The sequence below is a fragment of the Cherax quadricarinatus genome, chromosome 76, assembly GCF_038502225.1.
Source record: "Cherax quadricarinatus isolate ZL_2023a chromosome 76, ASM3850222v1, whole genome shotgun sequence".
Classification (NCBI taxonomy): Eukaryota; Metazoa; Arthropoda; class Malacostraca; order Decapoda; family Parastacidae; genus Cherax; species Cherax quadricarinatus.
The window spans coordinates 8,473,326-8,493,115 of NC_091367.1; the positions used below are offsets into that span (position 1 = coordinate 8,473,326).

A 19,790-nucleotide genomic window follows, 5' to 3' on the forward strand; every position below is an offset into this window, starting at 1 on the left:
AAAACACTACCGCTGACTCTTCACCCCCCCCCCACACGCCTAGTAACTGTGTCTGCCGTCACCACTCATAACCTCCATCAGTCATTAAATTTAATAAAACATTAAGGTACAATAACAAAGGAATATGAGAACCCCTTATCGTCTCCGCCACAGAAAAATAAAAATGTTACATTTTCTAATTACATACTGCTGATTCATCTTTGTGCTTACAAAATATCCCCTATCCCCTATGCTTTTTATCTCTTTACTCCATAGCTAAAAACCAGATTATACATTTCATCAATCAAATTATATTACAATAAGCATAATAATATCAAAACTTATCATCCGACTAATAGGTGTACATTATTATCATCCTGAGTTCCATGAAATTTACATAAGAATTAATACATATATTGACAATCCTCACAATCCTTCCCGTCTTCTAAATACAGTGTACATATATCCAATGACATTTCGTTATGATCTAATCATATTTACTTTACACTTCCCCTTTTCCCTAGTGCAAGATAAAAGCCACTTGCACTAGTCACAACACCTTACATTTGTTCACTTAAAACGTATAAAAAAGAACTAACATAAATGAATTATAACAATATATAGATAGTAATTATTTGACAAAGTGAAGAATACCAACTAATATGGTTAACAGTACACTAGAAATTGTAACTCACTCACTAATACATATTCCCATTTTTTATGTAGTATGTTCAACAAGATATATATATTTATTAACAATGTTCCAGAGCAATATCAGACTTACTCTGTCATAGGATGGCTTTAGCGGCATCTTCTGGCTTCTGGTACTCCACAATGCCGAAGCCAAAGGAATATCCAGTCTTTAAGTCCTTCATAATGCGGCAGTTTTTTATGGGTCCTACTACAACAAATATCTTGTAAAACTCTTGGTCCGTAAGTGTCTGTGGAAGGTAATTAATGATGAGATTTGTCCGTGTCTCCCCATCAGGAAGCGCTGAACTGGTAGAGGTCTCGTAACTCATTGTGCACTTTCTTATTTTTTCAAGCCTAACCTAAATAAACAAAAACATTGAGCTGTCTGGGTGGTGGGATGCCGGGTAGACGCGCGTGGGGCACACGCGACTCAAGTATTTACACAAATTTCAGCATCTAGTGGTACACTCTGTAATTATTATTTTACTACATGTAAACCAAATTCTGTAAACTCAGCATTGTAATCCTTATAGAGAATAAACTTTGAATTGAATAGACTATTAGGTGCATTGGAGGGTTGGTTGTGTGTACCCAAATAAAGTTACAGGAAAAACAGCCACAGAAAGAAAAATTAGGTTAGATTAAGTTAGGTTAAATTAGGTTTGGATAGGCTAAGTTGGGTTTGCCGACGCTGTATGTAACTACAAGCAAATGTGTGTTTTTTTTCAGTATACGTTCTTGTGCAACACTTGGCTATCTTTGCTTGAAGACGATTCGCCAAACAGTTAATTTTTCTGTTTAACAGAGATGTTATACGGAAACAGAAGATGAGGTAACCAGTCCTTCAATCCTGTAGAACTATATACTATATATATATATATATATATATATATATATATATATATATATATATATATATATATATATATATATATATATACACATACATACAAAAAGGTAGGCAATCAGTCCCTCAGTCTAGAAACTGGTGTTCATTATCTTTTTTCATCTACTGTCTTCGTATATCATCTCAATATCATATCTTTGTAGATGAATGGTCCAGAGAACCGACATGTTGACAAATTAGACACATGTGCAACTCTTGGGTATCTTTATTGAGGAAACGTTTCGCCACACAGTGGCTTCATCAGTCCTTACAAAGGAGAATCTTGAAGAACAGGAGGAGAATGAGGTAATCAGTCCCTCAACTTTGAGTCGATTGATGGACTGACCACATCGACTCAAGGTTGAGGGACTGATTACCTCATTCTCCTTCTGTTCTTCAAGATTCTCCTTTTTATGGACTGATGAAGCCACTGTGTGGCGAAACGTTTCCTTAATAAAGATACCCAAGAGTTGCACATGTGTCTAATTTATCAATATTGAACTTAAAAAGTCACTCATTGGCGAATCATTTTCATTAGACACCTAGGTGTTGCACACGTGTCTAATTCCTAATCTTCTTGGTATTATATACCATTTTTGTAACGAGGGGCAGTTTCCTCCGGAAGCAACTCCAGGTATCACTATACACAGGGAGAAAATGCTGTGCGACTAAAGTATCTACATAATTTAAGCCTGATGACTGCTGTCAAGACTAAATTTGGAATGTGAACTGACAAGTTTCCTTGGACAAGGGAGGCACAAGAGGGCAGTGGTTTAGAAATGAATAATTTTCCATGGTGCAGGAAATTTTGCTGTTGCTTAGTTTGGTAATGCTCTTTTACATTATTCATTTATACGTCAGGTTCAATTTTTACAGGAACATCAAGTTTTTACCGCATGTTAAATATATTGGTGTATGTGAGCTTCCTAGGATGATTCTTTTCGATTCGTTCAGCATTTTTATTAATTCTTTAAGCATTCTCTCAGAATTCTGAGCAGGTACTAGTGCCCCCTTCAAAATTTTTATTTCTTTGGATGTCATAGTGTGTAGTTTACATGTGATAAAATATTGTGAATAAAAAGCCACTAGCATGCATGAGCATTTCGGGCAGACAAGTAGCGATCTAATTTAGTATGCAAGATAAATAATAATAATCTTTATAAATCTGACATTTTCACCATACTAAGGTGAAACCTTACCACAACCTTAAGTTATCCTTGTAATGCCGAGTATTTGATTACAATAAATTCAAGGAGAGAGCCATCAAGACCAAGATTACACAATTGTGCCAAGACTCAACGTGCAATTACGATTAGAAGACAAAATGGTGACAGGTACAATAATACAAGACACTTAGAGGAAAACAAACTTCAGTGACGCTACTGGTAGATGGTAGTTTGTTCATTTGTCCAACCAGTGCTTCCCTATATTGCTTCTAATTCTAAATCTAACTTGAATCCGTTACTGTGAGTCTTATCCTGGTCAGATATTTTCAGCATATTAATTACGTTTTTTTCTGCTTGTATACTTCAGTCCTATCCTTCCTCTAATTCTACGCTGTTCCAAAAATTAAATGCTTTCAGTGTACCTGGAAAGCAATAGTGAAGGTATCTTATTTACTGAATTAACTATGTCAACTTGGCGTTTTTCGTGACATTTATATTTATTGTGTAATATGGAGACCAAAACTGAGTTGCATAATCAAAATAAGGTTTTGTAGTATTTACAGTTTTTGTTATTAAGCCAAGACGCCTATTAGTTTTATTGCAAACATTATACCTCAAGTTTACCTGGAGAGAGTTCCGGGGGTCAACGCCCCCGCGGCCCGGTCTGTGATCAGGCCTCCTGGTGGATCAGAGCCTGATCAACCAGGCTGTTACTGCTGGCTGCACGCAATCCAACGTACGAGCCACAGCTCTGCTGGTAAGGTTATAGCTTTAGACTTTGTTAAATAAAACTCCAGATCTTTTTCACATTTGGTTTGATTAAGATGTATATTATTTAGTTTGTAGGTGTCCTGGTATTTTCATTTCCAAGGATTAGACTCTGACAGTTAACATTAAATTGTACCTGCCGCTTTTCCGACCACAACATGTAAGTTTATTCAGGTATACATAAATAGTTACATAGATTATCATACATAGCAGCATGTGTGGAGAACCTGGGATAACCCAAAAAAAGTCAGTGACTTATTTCCATTGGGGTCCTTTTAATACTTTATTATACTAGAAAGGAGATAATATCTTATTATTTTACTATAAAGGAGATATACTAGGAATAAGGTAAAATGAGTTATTTATATTTACATGTGTGTTAGCTAAAGAAATAAAAAATCATTCTCTTCCCTTTCTGTCGCTACATTCATTAGGTACCTTGAGTATTTCCAGATCAGCCTGTCGTCCTCATATATGATTAAAGCTCCTGTCATATGCTTCTCCCTGACTTAAATTAGCAAAAAGACAAGACCAAACTTCTTGCTTCCTCTCATTTTCTTTATCTCTCAACTTCATAATGGCTGAGGACTGACCAAAATCTTTAGCTTCAATTTCCAGTTTGTGAATTATTTATAAATTGTTACAACCGTGGCATATTTTACTTTTATTTTTAAGGTTTAACTGAAGAACATGATTATCTACTTTTATACTTGTTCTGCTAACAAGATGTGAAATATAAGAGCCACTGGTAACAAAAAACAGCCAATAATTTAGACATTACACAACCAAGAAGTATGGAGAATTTGGAAAAGCGTGAAGATATAAGTAATGGCGCCTCGTAAATATTTTGTTCTCATTTTTTTGGTAATCTTACTTCCTGAATGTCTCACGAAATGCTTAAACTAAAGAAGGAGAAGGAGATGCAAAAGGCAAAGAATAGGAAGTTTGAGGAATCTATTAATCAACTGGAGAAGAGATACCTAGCTACCTTGAAGACCTTCAGGAGCCTTACTGTGAGTTGGTTACATTTTATAAAACCTCTCAAGGGAGGGTTCTTGATGCTGGTGAGGGGCTCTTGATCTAGGGAATTGGATGTGCTCTGGTTCCCTGAATTGAGCCTGAGTGCCTTCCACCCCCTCCCCCACGCGCTATATAATCCTACGGGTTTAGCTCTCCCCCATAATAATACATTTTATAATAATAATAACAATGAAATTGTTCACCTTCGTGTCCGAACCAAAATGCGGAATATTTGTGGTTAATATGGACATGTCCTTTATAGATATCACGGATTTTTTATTTTATAGAATCATGGTATCTATAACCAGGCACGAACTGTTATTTCCTACAATATTACCAAAAATAATACATTTATTTGGGACATGCAGCATGTCAGGTGCCAATCAATGGTTAGTATTTCAGCCCCACGTTAACTATATTATGGCACTTGTAACAATAGTCAAATGATGACTGTTGATGGAGTCTTGAATAGTTTAAATTTGACTTTTACATGAGCCATGTGCTGTGGCTGCCAGTTTTCTATGCGCGCGGAACCTTTTCTTTTATCGTGAATCACGAAATATTAACATGAAAGCCTGAGCTTGCTACCATCTGCAGCTCATAAGACTGCCATCCCCACGAGCCCCTTTGAGGCGGGGAATGTGGCTAGGCCTGGGGACACTTGGTCCCAAAGATGAGGAGGTACTGTACCTCCTCCCATGGGAGACTTTAGTCTCGAGACACTCCCCAGATAGGGAGCGAAGGCCGGGTCACCACTACTTGGAAAAGACCCGGGCCGGGAGAATACCGGCGAATAAAAAAAAAAAAAATTAACATGAGTTATTTAGTTTAATATGTTTATTATCATGATTGAAAGCAAATCACAGAACAGGTGAGTGCTAAAACTCACAGGCCAGCTGGTACAGTGGTCAGTATAGTTGCCTCTGGAGTTTCACCACTCGCCTGCCATGGATTCCAGCCCCAACCGTTATATATATTTTTTATCGTTTTTTATCTTATATTTATGGTTCTAACATTGTGACCCAATCCAACCAGAAACAGGCTGCAAACCCTATGTGAAAGTGTGAAAGCAGAGCACAAATTAGATTTGGATCCATCGTCCCTAGGTATAATTGGACCCAGCCTCTGCCCTTCACCTTTCACCAAATACCTAAATAGTGGGTAAGAGTTGGTCATCTGTAGTGGTTTGCAACTTAGAAGAGAGGACACAAAGATCCCAGGGGAAACAAGCTACTTTTTTTTTTTTTAGGATATCCAGGGATTTTAACCGTTTGGGGCTAACAGTCCAATAGTGTTCTCTAACAGAAATTGGATGCTCTTAATCATTTACTGTATGCACTTTCATTAAATTGTCCACTTGTGGCATAAATCACTTGGTTTTTTGGGGTTATCGTAGGTAATTTACACTGTATAATAATTATACTTACATGTACCTCTGCCTAAATAAACTTACTTAGTTTAAGTAATTCCCTCCCTGCAGTTTGTGTCATTTTAGTTTATAAACTCATAAATATTCCTTCACAGGACCAGGTGCAACTTAGGGAAAAGCATCACAGGTCTTCACCAAAAGATGTTTCTCTTCCCAAAAGACTGCCTAAGACAGTAAGTTTAATTACATGTACTTTGTTTTGCTGATCACAACCTGTCATAAATGTTATGGAAGATTTGTATCAAACTTAATACAGTACAGTAACTATTTCTACCTCGTTACCTTACATAATAACCAGAGAAAAATTCTGTACACCATGTATACTGCTTGCTTACCTTGATTGAATACCTTGCCCGGTGGCCTGGTGGCTAAAGCTCCTGCTTCACACACTGAGGGCCCGGGTTCGATTCCCGGCGGGTGGAAACATTTCGACACATTTCCTTACACCTGTTGTCCTGTTCACCTAGCAGCAAATAGGTACCTGGGTGTTGGTCGACTGGTGTGGGTCGCATCCTGGGGGACAAGATTAAGGACCCCAATGGAAATAAGTTAGACAGTCCTCGATGACGCACTGACTTTCTTGGGTTATCCTGGGTGGCTAACCCCCCGGGGTTAAAAATCCGAACGAAATCTTATCTTATCTCTGTGGTCCTAAGTGGCTAAAAGTGAATATGTCACACCTCATTTACATCAGTACCACAAAATGTAGCTTTTAAATTTCATACAGTCCACATTTTATTAAGGTCTTCCAACATCTTGTCAAATCATGTGCCTCATGTCTCTCCTAGATAAAAAAAAAATCCTGGCTCATGTGGTATCTATTTACCCATGTTTCATTAAAGTAATGCTTCTCTTCATGTATCACCTTTGCCAATAAAAAAAATAAGTGTTAAATGCAAGTTGCCACATGCTATAACTGAGGACATAATACAGTGGAATCCCGGTTTTTTTCTTTAATCCATTCCAGAAGGTCGACCGAAAACTGATTGGTACGAATATTGAAGTAATATTTCCCATAAGAAATAATGTAAATCCAATTAATCCGTTCCATACACCCAAAAATATTAACAAAAAATACATTTTATAGAGAATAACTATAGTTTTACATACAGAAATCGATAAATGAACATTTAAATCACTTTTACCTTTATTGAAGACTCTTGTTGGCATATGGAAGATGACGAGGAGGGGAGAGAGAGGAGAGGTTATCTCTACCGCCATCACTACCACCCTCTACCACAATCACGACCATCCTCTACCACCATCACAACCACTACCACCTTTTCCCACCATAACAACCACCCTGTACCACCATCACTACCACCTTCTACCACCATAGCTACCACCCTCTACCACCATAGCTACCACCCTCTACCACCATAGCTACCACCCTCTACCACCATAGCTACCACCCTCTACCACCATAGCTACCACCCTCTACCACCATAGCTACCACCCTCTACCACCATAGCTACCACCCTCTACCACCATAGCTACAACCCTCTACCACCATAGCTACCACCCTCTACCACCATAGCTACCACCCTCTACCACCATAGCTACAACCCTCTACCACCATAGCTACCACCCTCTACCACCATAGCTACCACCCTCTACCACCATCACTACCAACCTCTACCACCATCACTACCAACCTCTACCACCATCACTACCAACCTCTACCACCATCATTACCACCCTCTACCACCATCACAACCACTACCACCCTCTACGAGTAACAAAGGCAGACTGAGTCACGAACATATGAGCTGCTGCGTCCTGTGAGCAGGCGGACGTGTCTGGTACGGACGATTTCCGAGTGGATGTACGAAAATGGGGGGAAAATTTTGCCAAAAAAAAGTGGTCGAAAACTGAATTGTATGTTAACCAGACCAGACGAAAACTGGGGTTCCACTGTACTCAAATTATTGCCAGATCTATTAGAAGCACAAAAATAATACTATACATTTGTTACAAAATTTGGTGACATGTATTACAAACTTTGTGGAAAGCTCCTGTTTATGCAGAACAGAAAGTGCATCAAATACAGTAGAAAACTCTTGTAGACAGTATAGAAGTTTAGACTTCAGGAAATAAATTATGTAAATACAGTAAGTTTATAGAAACATAGGAGTGTTGTGTTTTTTTTCCACCAGGCACTAAGATACAATTTGTTAACATTCAATATGTCATAAAAAGGTAAGTTTTATTTATGTTTCAGTTGTCTCTTGGTTTCTGTTTTCAGTTTTTATTGTTCTTCAGTCCTGTAAAAAAATGCTTAAAAGCACAGAAGGAAGCCACTAATTATGCAATGTATTATGGAGAACAAAGCCAACCTAACAAAGCCACTGATATCAGACTGGTTTATTTCCTTTTGGTCGTTTAATCCTCTCCCTAGGATGCAACTGCACAACAGTTGGCTAACAGAAAGATACTGTCAGCTTAATTTTGGGTGAACAGGGGCAATAGGTGTAAAGAAGCATGCCTGGTAGTTCCACTCTTCTGGAGACCAACCCCCACTCCCTCGGTTGTGAGCTGAGACCTGGAGTATACTTGGAGGGTGTTCTGGGGGTCAGCACCCTTGTACCCTAGTCCATGACCAGGTCTTGCGGTGGATCAGGGCCTGACCACAACCAGTTGAGCCATGGGCATAATGTCACTGATACCTTATATAACCCCCATGGCCAGTTGAAGGCTCTCTTATAGAATATGGCAAACAACTCTTCATGTTATCTTGGCATTTATATCAGCAAAGTACAAGAGGGCCCGGCTTTACAGCGCTTTGCTTTGCAGAGCTTCACTTTACAGCATTTTGCTAGTGGAGTGGTTTTTTAGTTATAGCCATTCTTCATTAATTCAGTAATCGTAATGACACGATTGCAAACAAACCATACCCCCGGCCGGGATTGAACCCGCGGTCATAGAGTCTCAAAACTTGGTGGGAAATGGCCGATGTGTTAATAAAAAATAAATATAGTGCCTTTCCTTTTTTCCTATGTTTTTATATCATTTCCCTCCCCCCTTTCTTTCTTTTTACTTAATCACTGGAACATCTGTTCTGCATTTTTTAGTTTCTCAGCAAAAACAATTACAGTACAGACAGGCCCCGCTTATACAGCACCTTAGATTCCAGGCTACTGCTGTAAAGTGAAAATTGCTGTAAAATGAAGCATAGCCTTTTTTTCACTTTCAAATGAATATAAAAAGCCTGATAACATGTTTGCACTATCATATACTAAGTAAGCAATAGAGTTAGGCCTAAAAAATGCACATACGTACAGTACACATATTACTTAAAATATTTTCATCCTTAGCTTATAGTGAGTGGTGAATATATTTCTTGAAAGAAGTCTGAATTAATGAACCATACCCCCGGCCGGGATTGAACCCGCGGTCATAGTCTCAAAACTCCAGCCCGTCGCGTTAGCCACTAGACCAGCTAGCCACAATAAGATTCATCCAACTAGGTATATTTCTACACCATAGGAAGGTTAGCACAGGCACCACTGTGACCACAAATGCAAGTTTTTACAGACGAATCTCCACGGCCACGCTAGCTGGAGATTTGTCTGTAAAAACTTGCATTTGTGGTCACAGTGGTGCCTGTGCTAACCTTCCTATGGTGTAGAAATATACCTAGTTGGATGAATCTTATTGTGGCTAGCTGGTCTAGTGGCTAACGCGACGGGCTGGAGTTTTGAGACTATGACCGCGGGTTCAATCCCGGCCGGGGGTATGGTTCATTAATTCAGACTTCTTTCAAGAAATATATTCACCACTCACTATAAGCTAAGGATGAAAATATTTTAAGTAATATGTGTACTGTACGTATGTGCATTTTTTAGGCCTAACTCTATTGCTTACTTAGTATTTGATAGTGCAAACATGTTATCAGGCTTTTTATATTCATTTGAAAGTGAAAAAAAGGCTATGCTTCATTTTACAGCAATTTTCACTTTACAGCAGTAGCCTGGAATCTAAGGTGCTGTATAAGCGGGGCCTGTCTGTACTGTAATTGCTTTTGCTGAGAAACTAAAAAATGCAGAACAGATGTTCCAGTGATTAAGTAAAAAGAAAGAAAGGGGGGAGGGAAATGATATAAAAACATAGGAAAAAAGGAAAGGCACTATATTTATTTTTTATTAACACATCGGCCATTTCCCACCAAGGCAAGGTGATCAAAAAAAGAAGAAATGCTTTCACCATCATTCATTGCATCACTGTCTTGCTAGAGGAATGCCAACACTACAGTTAAAAAAAAAACTGCAACATATCACCCCTCCTTCAGATTGCAGGCACTGTACTTCCCGAATCCAGGACTTAAGTCTGGCTCTCCGGCTTCCCTGAATCCCTTCATAAAATTATTTATTTATTATTAGTTATCTTTCAACAGCAGTGAATTTCTGCACGAGCCTTATTTTGTCTTTTTTGAGCATGGTGTATGTAGTACAGTGACAGGGCTAGTACTAAAATTAGTCAGAATACTGTTTCTGGAGCTGTGGTACAGTATTTGCAATTAATTAACTGCAAATTGCAAGTGAAACTTGTAAATTAACAAGAATTAAAGATGGACCAAAACACATCCAGCTTCCATGATTCTTTTAGTGTAATGTGTTTGTGTAAAAGTGCTTACAGAACTATATGTACCAATTGTTTCAGCATGATCTGTGCAAGAGAAGTGACATCACTGCTGCTCAGTCATCCAGTAATGATGAGTATATATATATATATATATATATTTTTTTTTTTTTTCAAGTTGGCCGTCTCCCACCGAGGCAGGGTGACCCAAAAAAAGAAAGAAAATCCCCAAAAAGAAAATACTTTCATCATCATTCAACACTTTCACCACACTCGCACATTATCACTGTTTTTGCAGAGGTGCTCAGAATACAACAGTCTAGAAGCATACACATATAAAGATACACAACATATCCCTCCAAACTGCCAATATCCCAAACCCCTCCTTTAAAGTGCAGGCATTGTATTTCCCATTTCCAGGACTCAAGTCCGACTATATGAAAATAACTGGTTTCCCTGAATCCCTTCACTAAATATTACCCTGCTCACACTCCAACAGATCGTCAGGTCCCAAGTACCATTCATCTCCATTCACTCCTATCTAACACGCTCACGCACGCTTGCTGGAAGTCCAAGCCCCTTACCCACAAAACCTCCTTTACCCCCTCTCTCCAACCCTTTCGAGGACGACCCCTACCCCGCCTTCCTTCCCCTATAGATTTATATGCTTTCCATGTCATTCTACTTTGATCCATTCTCTCTAAATGACCAAACCACCTCAACAACCCCTCTTCTGCCCTCTGACTAATACTTTTATTAACTCCACACCTTTTCCTAATTTCCACACTCCGAATTTTCTGCATAATATTTACACCACACATTGCCCTTAAACAGGACATCTCCACTGCCTCCAACCGTCTCCTCGCTGCTGCATTTACCACCCAAGCTTCACACCCATATAAGAGTGTTGGTACTACTATACTTTCATACATTCCCTTCTTTGCCTCCATAGATAACGTTTTTTGACTCCACATATACCTCAACGCACCACTCACCTTTTTTCCCTCATCAATTCTATGATTAACCTCATCCTTCATAAATCCATCCGCCGACACGTCAACTCCCAAGTATCTGAAAACATTCACTTCTTCCATACTCCTCCTCCCCAATTTGATATCCAATTTTTCTTTAACTAAATCATTTGACACCCTCATCACCTTACTCTTTTCTATGTTCACTTTCAACTTTCTACCTTTACACACATTCCCAAACTCATCCACTAACCTTTGCAATTTTTCTTTAGAATCTCCCATAAGCACAGTATCATCAGCAAAAAGTAACTGTGTCAATTCCCATTTTGAATTTGATTCCCCATAATTTAATCCCACCCCTCTCCCAAACACCCTAGCATTTACTTCCTTTACAACCCCATCTATAAATATATTAAACAACCATGGTGACATTACACATCCCTGTCTAAGACCTACTTTTACCGGGAAGTAGTCTCCCTATCTTCTACACACCCTAACCTGAGCCTCACTATCCTCATAAAAACTCTTTACAGCATTTAATAACTTACCACCTATTCCATATACTTGCAACATCTGCCACATTGCTCCTCTATCCACTCTATCATATGCCTTTTCTAAATCCATAAATGCAATAAAAACTTCCCTATCTTTATCTAAATACTGTTCACATATATGCTTCAATGTAAACACCTGATCTACACATCCCCTACCCACTCTAAAACCTCCTTGCTCATCCGCAATCCTACATTCTGTCTTACCTCTAATTCTTTCAATTATAACCCTACCGTACACTTTTCCTGGTATACTCAGTAAGCTTATTCCTCTATAATTTTTACAGTCTCTTTTTGTCCCCTTTCCCTTTATATAAAGGGACTATACATGCTCTCTGCCAATCCCTAGGTACCTTCCCCTCTTTCATACATTTATTAAACAAAAGTACCAACCACTCCAACACTATATCCCCCCCTGCTTTTAACATTTCTGTCATGATCCCATCAGTTCCAGCTGCTTTACCCCCTTTCATTTTACGTAATGCCTCACGTACCTCCCCCACACTTACATTCTGCTCTTCTTCACTCCTAAAAGATGGTATACCTCCCTGACCAGTGCATGAAATTACTGCCTCTGTTTCTTCCTTAACATTTAAAAGTTCCTCAAAATATTCTCGCCATCTACCCAATACCTCCATCTCCCCATCTACTAACTCCCCTACTCTGTTTTTAACTGACAAATCCATATTTTCCCTAGGCTTTCTTAACTTGTTTAACTCACTCCAAAATTTTTTCTTATTTTCATTAAAATTTCTTGACAGTGCCTCTCCCACTCTATCATCTGCTCTCCTTTTGCACTCTCTCACCACTCTCTTTACCTTTCTTTTACTCTCCATATACTCTGCTCTTCTTATAACACTTCTGCTTTGTAAAAACCTCTCATAAGCTACCTTTTTCTCTTTTATCACACCCTTTACTTCATCATTCCACCAATCACTCCTCTTTCCTCCTGCCCCCACCCTCCTATAACCACAAACTTCTGCCCCACATTCTAATACTGCATTTTTAAAACTATTCCATCCCTCTTCAACCCCCCCACTACTCATCTTTGCACTAGCCCACCTTTCTGCCAATAGTCGCTTATATCTCACCCGAACTTCCTCCTCCCTTAGTTTATACACTTTCACCTCCCTCTTACTTGTTGTTGCCACCTTCCTCTTTTCCCATCTACCTCTTACTCTAACTGTAGCTACAACTAAATAATGATCCGATATATCAGTTGCCCCTCTATAAACATGTACATCCTGGAGCCTACCCATCAACCTTTTATCCACCAATACATAATCTAATAAACTACTTTCATTACGTGCTACATCATACCTTGTATATTTATTTATCCTCTTTTTCATAAAATATGTATTACTTATTACCAAATTTCTTTCTACACATAGCTCAATTAAAGGCTCCCCATTTACATTTACCCCTGGCACCCCAAATTTACCTACTACTCCTTCCATAACATTTTTACCCACTTTAGCATTGAAATCCCCAACCACCATTACTCTCACACTTGATTCAAAACTCCCCACGCATTCACTCAACATTTCCCAAAATCTCTCTCTCTCCTCTACACTTCTCTCTTCTCCAGGTGCATACACGCTTATTATAACCCACTTTTCACATCCAATCTTTATTTTACTCCACATAATCCTTGAATTAATACATTTATAGTCCCTCTTTTCCTGCCATAGCTTATCCTTCAACATTATTGCTACTCCTTCTTTAGCTCTAACTCTATTTGAAACCCCTGACCTAATCCCATTTATTCCTCTCCACTGAAACTCTCCCACCCCCTTCAGCTTTGTTTCACTTAAAGCCAGGACATCCAGCTTCTTCTCATTCATAACATCCACAATCATCTCTTTCTTATCATCTGCACAACATCCACGCACATTCAGACTTCCCACTTTGACAATTTTCTTCTTCTTATCTTTTTAGTAATCTTTACAGGAAAAGGGGTTACTAGCCCATTGTTCCCGGCATTTCAGTTGACTTTTACAACACGCATGGCTTACGGAGGAAAGATTCTTATTCCACTTCCCCATGGATATAAAAGGAAAATTAATAAGACCAAGAACTATTAAGATAAAATCAAAGAAAACTCAGATGAGTGTGTATAAATAAATGTGTACATGTATTTGTAGTGTGACCTAAGTGTAAGTAGAAGTAGCAAGACATGCCTGTAATCTTGCATATTTATGAGACAGACAAAAGACATCAGCAATCCTACCATCATGTAAAACAATCACAGGCTTCGTTTTACACTCACTTGGCAGGACGGTAGTACCTCCCTGGGTGGTTGCTGTCTACCAACCTACTACCATAATATATATATATATATACATGTATATATATATATATATATTTACATATATATATATATATATATATATATATAATATATATATATATATGAATCATAGAATTGATGAGGGAAAAAGAGTGAGTGGTGCACTTAGGAGTCTGTGGAGACAAAGAACTTTGTCCTTGGAGGCAAAGAGGGGAATGTATGAGAGTATAGTTTTACCAACGCTCTTATATGGGTGTGAAGCGTGGGTGATGAATGTTGCAGCGAGGAGAAGGCTGGAGTCAGTGGAGATGTCATGTCTGAGGGCAATGTGTGGTGTGAATATAATGCAGAGAATTCGTAGTTTGGAAGTTAGGAGGAGGTGCGGGATTACCAAAACTGTTGTCCAGAGGGCTGAGGAAGGGTTGTTGAGGTGGTTCGGACATGTAGAGAGAATGGAGCGAAACAGAATGACTTCAAGAGTGTATCAGTCTGTAGTGGAAGGAAGGCGGGGTAGGGGTCGGCCTAGGAAGGGTTGGAGGGAGGGGGTAAAGGAGGTTTTGTGTGCGAGGGGCTTGGACTTCCAGCAGGCATGCTTGAGCGTGTTTGATAGGAGTGAATGGAGACAAATGGTTTTTAATACTTGACGTGCTGTTGGAGTGTGAGCAAAGTAACATTTATGAAGGGATTCAGGGAAACCGGCAGGCCGGACTTGAGTCCTGGAGATGGGAAGTACAGTGCCTGCACTCTGAAGGAGGGGTGTTAATGTTGCAGTTTAAAAACTGTAGTGTAAAGCACCCTTCTGGCAAGACAGTGATGGAGTGAATGATGGTGAAAGTTTTTCTTTTTCGGGCCACCCTGCCTTGGTGGGAATCGGCCAGTGTGATAATAACAAAAAAAAAAAAATAAAAAAAAAAAAAAAAAAAATATATAATATATATATATATATATATATATATATTTTATATATATATATATATATATATATATATATATATATATATATATATATATATATATATATATATATATATATATATATATATATATATATATATATATATATATATATATATATATATATATATATATATATATATATATATATATAATATATATATATATATATATATATATATATATATATATATATATATATATATATATATATATATATATATATATATATATATATATATATATATATATATATATATATATATATATATATATATATATATATATATATATATATATATATATATATATATATATATATATATATATATATATATATATATATATATATATATATATATATATATATATATATATATATATATATATATATGTAGGGGAGTTAGTAGATGGGGAGATGGAGGTATTGGGTAGATGGCGAGAATATTTTGAGGAACTTTTAAATGTTAAGGAAGAAACAGAGGCAGTAATTTCATGCACTGGTCAGGGAGGTATACCATCTTTTAGGAGTGAAGAAGAGCAGAATGTAAGTGTGGGGGAGGTACGTGAGGCATTACGTAAAGTGAAAGGGGGTAAAGCAGCTGGAACTGATGGGATCATGACAGAAATGTTAAAAGCAGGGGGGGATATAGTGTTGGAGTGGTTGGTACTTTTGTTTAATAAATGTATGAAAGAGGGGAAGGTACCTAGGGATTGGCAGAGAGCATGTATAGTCCCTTTATATAAAGGGAAAGGGGACAAAAGAGACTGTAAAAATTATAGAGGAATAAGCTTACTGAGTATACCAGGAAAAGTGTACGGTAGGGTTATAATTGAAAGAATTAGAGGTAAGACAGAATGTAGGATTGCGGATGAGCAAGGAGGTTTTAGAGTGGGTAGGGGATGTGTAGATCAGGTGTTTACATTGAAGCATATATGTGAACAGTATTTAGATAAAGATAGGGAAGTTTTTATTGCATTTATGGATTTAGAAAAGGCATATGATAGAGTGGATAGAGGAGCAATGTGGCAGATGTTGCAAGTATATGGAATAGGTGGTAAGTTATTAAATGCTGTAAAGAGTTTTTATGAGGATAGTGAGGCTCAGGTTAGGGTGTGTAGAAGAGAGGGAGACTACTTCCCGGTAAAAGTAGGTCTTAGACAGGGATGTGTAATGTCACCATGGTTGTTTAATATATTTATAGATGGGGTTGTAAAGGAAGTAAATGCTAGGGTGTTTGGGAGAGGGGTGGGATTAAATTATGGGGAATCAAATTCAAAATGGGAATTGACACAGTTACTTTTTGCTGATGATACTGTGCTTATGGGAGATTCTAAAGAAAAATTGCAAAGGTTAGTGGATGAGTTTGGGAATGTGTGTAAAGGTAGAAAGTTGAAAGTGAACATAGAAAAGAGTAAGGTGATGAGGGTGTCAAATGATTTAGATAAAGAAAAATTGGATATCAAATTGGGGAGGAGGAGTATGGAAGAAGTGAATGTTTTCAGATACTTGGGAGTTGACGTGTCGGCGGATGGATTTATGAAGGATGAGGTTAATCATAGAATTGATGAGGGAAAAAAGGTGAGTGGTGCGTTGAGGTATATGTGGAGTCAAAAAACGTTATCTATGGAGGCAAAGAAGGGAATGTATGAAAGTATAGTAGTACCAACACTCTTATATGGGTGTGAAGCTTGGGTGGTAAATGCAGCAGCGAGGAGACGGTTGGAGGCAGCGGAGATGTCCTGTTTAAGGGCAATGTGTGGTGTAAATATTATGCAGAAAATTCGGAGTGTGGAAATTAGGAGAAGGTGTGGAGTTAATAAAAGTATTAGTCAGAGGGCAGAAGAGGGGTTGTTGAGGTGGTTTGGTCATTTAGAGAGAATGGATCACAGTAGAATGACATGGAAAGCATATAAATCTATAGGGGAAGGAAGGCGGGGTAGGGGTCGTCCTCAAAAGGGTTGGAGAGAGGGGGTAAAGGAGGTTTTGTGGGTAAGGGGCTTGGACTTCCAGCAAGCGTGCGTGAGCGTGTTAGATAGGAGTGAATGGAGACGAATGGTACTTGGGACCTGACGATCTGTTGGAGTGTGAGCAGGGTAATATTTAGTGAAGGGATTCGGGGAAACCGGTTATTTTCATATAGTCGGACTTGAGTCCTGGAAATGGGAAGTACAATGCCTGCACTTTAAAGGAGGGGTTTGGGATATTGGCAGTTTGGAGGGATATGTTGTGTATCTTTATATGTTTATGCTTCTAGACTGTTGTATTCTGAGCACCTCTGCAAAAACAGTGATAATGTGCGAGTGTGGTGAAAGTGTTGAATGATGATGAAAGTATTTTCTTTTTGGGGATTTTCTTTCTTTTTTGGGTCACCCTGCCTCGGTGGGAGACGGCCGACTTGTTGAAAAAAAAAAAAAAAAAAAAAAAAAAAAATATATATATATATATTATATATATATATACATTATATATATATATTATATATATATATACAATATATATACAATATATACAGTAAGTGTCAGGGGCCCGAGACTGTTCAACTGCCTCCCAGCACACATAAGGGGGATTACCAACAGACCCCTGGCAGTCTTCAAGCTGGCACTGGACAAGCACCTAAAGTCAGTTCCTGATCAGCCGGGCTGTGGCTCGTACGTTGGTTTGCGTGCAGCCAGCAGCAACAGCCTGGTTGATCAGGCGCTGATCCACCAGGAGGCCTGGTCACAGACCGGGCCGCGGGGGCATTGACCCCCGAAACTCTCTCCAGGTAAACTCCAGGTAATATATATATATATATATATATATATATATATATATATATATATATATATATATATATTATTTAGTAAATGTATGGAAGAGGGTAAGGTACTTAGGGATTGGCAGAGAGTATGCATAGTTCCTTTGTATAAAGGCAAAGGGGACAAAAGAGAGTGCAAAAATTATGGGGGGATAAGTCTGTTGAGTATACCTGGTAAAGTGTATGGTAGAGTTATTATTGAAAGAATTAAGAGTAAGACGGAGAATAGGATAGCAGATGAACAAGGAGGCTTTAGGAAAGGTAGGGGGTGTGTGGACCAGGTGTTTACAGTGAAACATATAAGTGAACAGTATTTTAGATAAGGCTAAAGAGGTCTTTGTGGCATTTATGGATTTGGAAAAGGCGTATGACAGGGTGGATAGGGGGGCAATGTGGCAGATGTTGCAGGTGTATGGTGTAGGAGATAGGTTACTGAAAGCAGTGAAGAGTTTTTACGAGGATAGTGAGGTTCAAGTTAGAGTATGTAGGAAAGAGGGAAATTATTTCCCAGTAAAAGTAGGCCTTAGACAAGGATGTGTGATGTCACTGTGGTTGTTTAATATATTTATAGATGGGGTTGTAAGAGAAGTAAATGTGAGGGTCTTGGCAAGAGGCGTGGAGTTAAAAGATAAAGAATCACACATAAAGTGGGAGTTGTCACAGTTGCTCATTGCTGATGACACTGTGCTCTTGGGAGATTCTGAAGAGAAGTTGCAGAGATTGGTGGATGAATTTGGTAGGGTGTGCAAAAGAAGAAAATTAAAAGTGAATACAGGAAAGAGTAAGGTTATGAGGATAACAAAAAGATTAGGTGATGAAAGATTGGATATCAGATTGGAGGGAGAGTATGGAGGAGGTGAATGTATTCAGATATTTGGGAGTGGACGTGTCAGCGGATGGGTCTGTGAAAGATGAGGTGAATCGTGGAATTGATGAAGGGAAAAGGGTGAGTGGTGCACTTAGGAGTCTGTGGAGACAAAGAACTTTGTCCTTGGAGGCAAAGAGGGGAATGTATGAGAGTATAGTTTTACCAACGCTCTTATATGGGTGTGAAGCATGGGTAATTAATGTTGCAGCGAGGAGAAGGCTGGAGGCAGTGGAGATGTCATGTCTGAGGGCAATGTGTGGTATGAATATAATGCAGAGAATTCATAGTTTGGAAGTTAGGAGGAGGTGCGGGATTACCAAAACTGTTTTCCAGAGGGCTGAGGAAGGGTTGTTGAGGTGGTTCGGACATGTAGAGAGAATGGAGCGAAACAGAGTGACTTCAAGAGTGTATCAGTCTGTAGTGGAAGGAAGGCGGGGTAGGGGTCGGCCTAGGAAAGGTTGGAGGGAGGGGGTGAAGGAGGTTTTGTGTGCGAGGGGCTTGGACTTCCAGCAGGCATGCGTGAGCATGTTTGATAGGAGTGAATGGAGACAAATGGTTTTTAATACTTGACGTGCTGTTGGAGTGTGAGCAAAGTAACATTTATGAAGGGGTTCAGGGAAACCGGCAGGCCGAACTTGAGTCCTGGAGATGGGAAGTACAGTGCCTGCACTCTGAAGGAGGGGTGTTAATGTTGCAGTTTAAAAACTGTAGTGTAAAGCACCCTTCTGGCAAGACAGTGATGGAGTGAATAATGGTGAAAGGTTTTCTTTTTCAGGCCACCCTGCCTTGGTGGAAATCGGCCAGTGTGATAATAATAATAATAATAAAAAAAATGC

General features: G+C 38.7%; 1 protein-coding gene across 1 annotated transcript; it reads left to right on the plus strand.

Moving 5' to 3' along the window:
• Window positions 1-4,269: 4,269 nt before the first annotated feature.
• LOC128703563 (uncharacterized) lies at window positions 4,270-19,763 on the plus strand. Its single transcript, XM_070101114.1, has 4 exons — window positions 4,270-4,505; window positions 6,037-6,114; window positions 10,601-10,656; window positions 19,730-19,763. Exons 1-4 carry the CDS (start codon window positions 4,374-4,376, stop codon window positions 19,761-19,763), a joined length of 300 nt encoding a protein of 99 aa, XP_069957215.1. The 5' UTR covers window positions 4,270-4,373.
• Window positions 19,764-19,790: the final 27 nt, after the last annotated feature.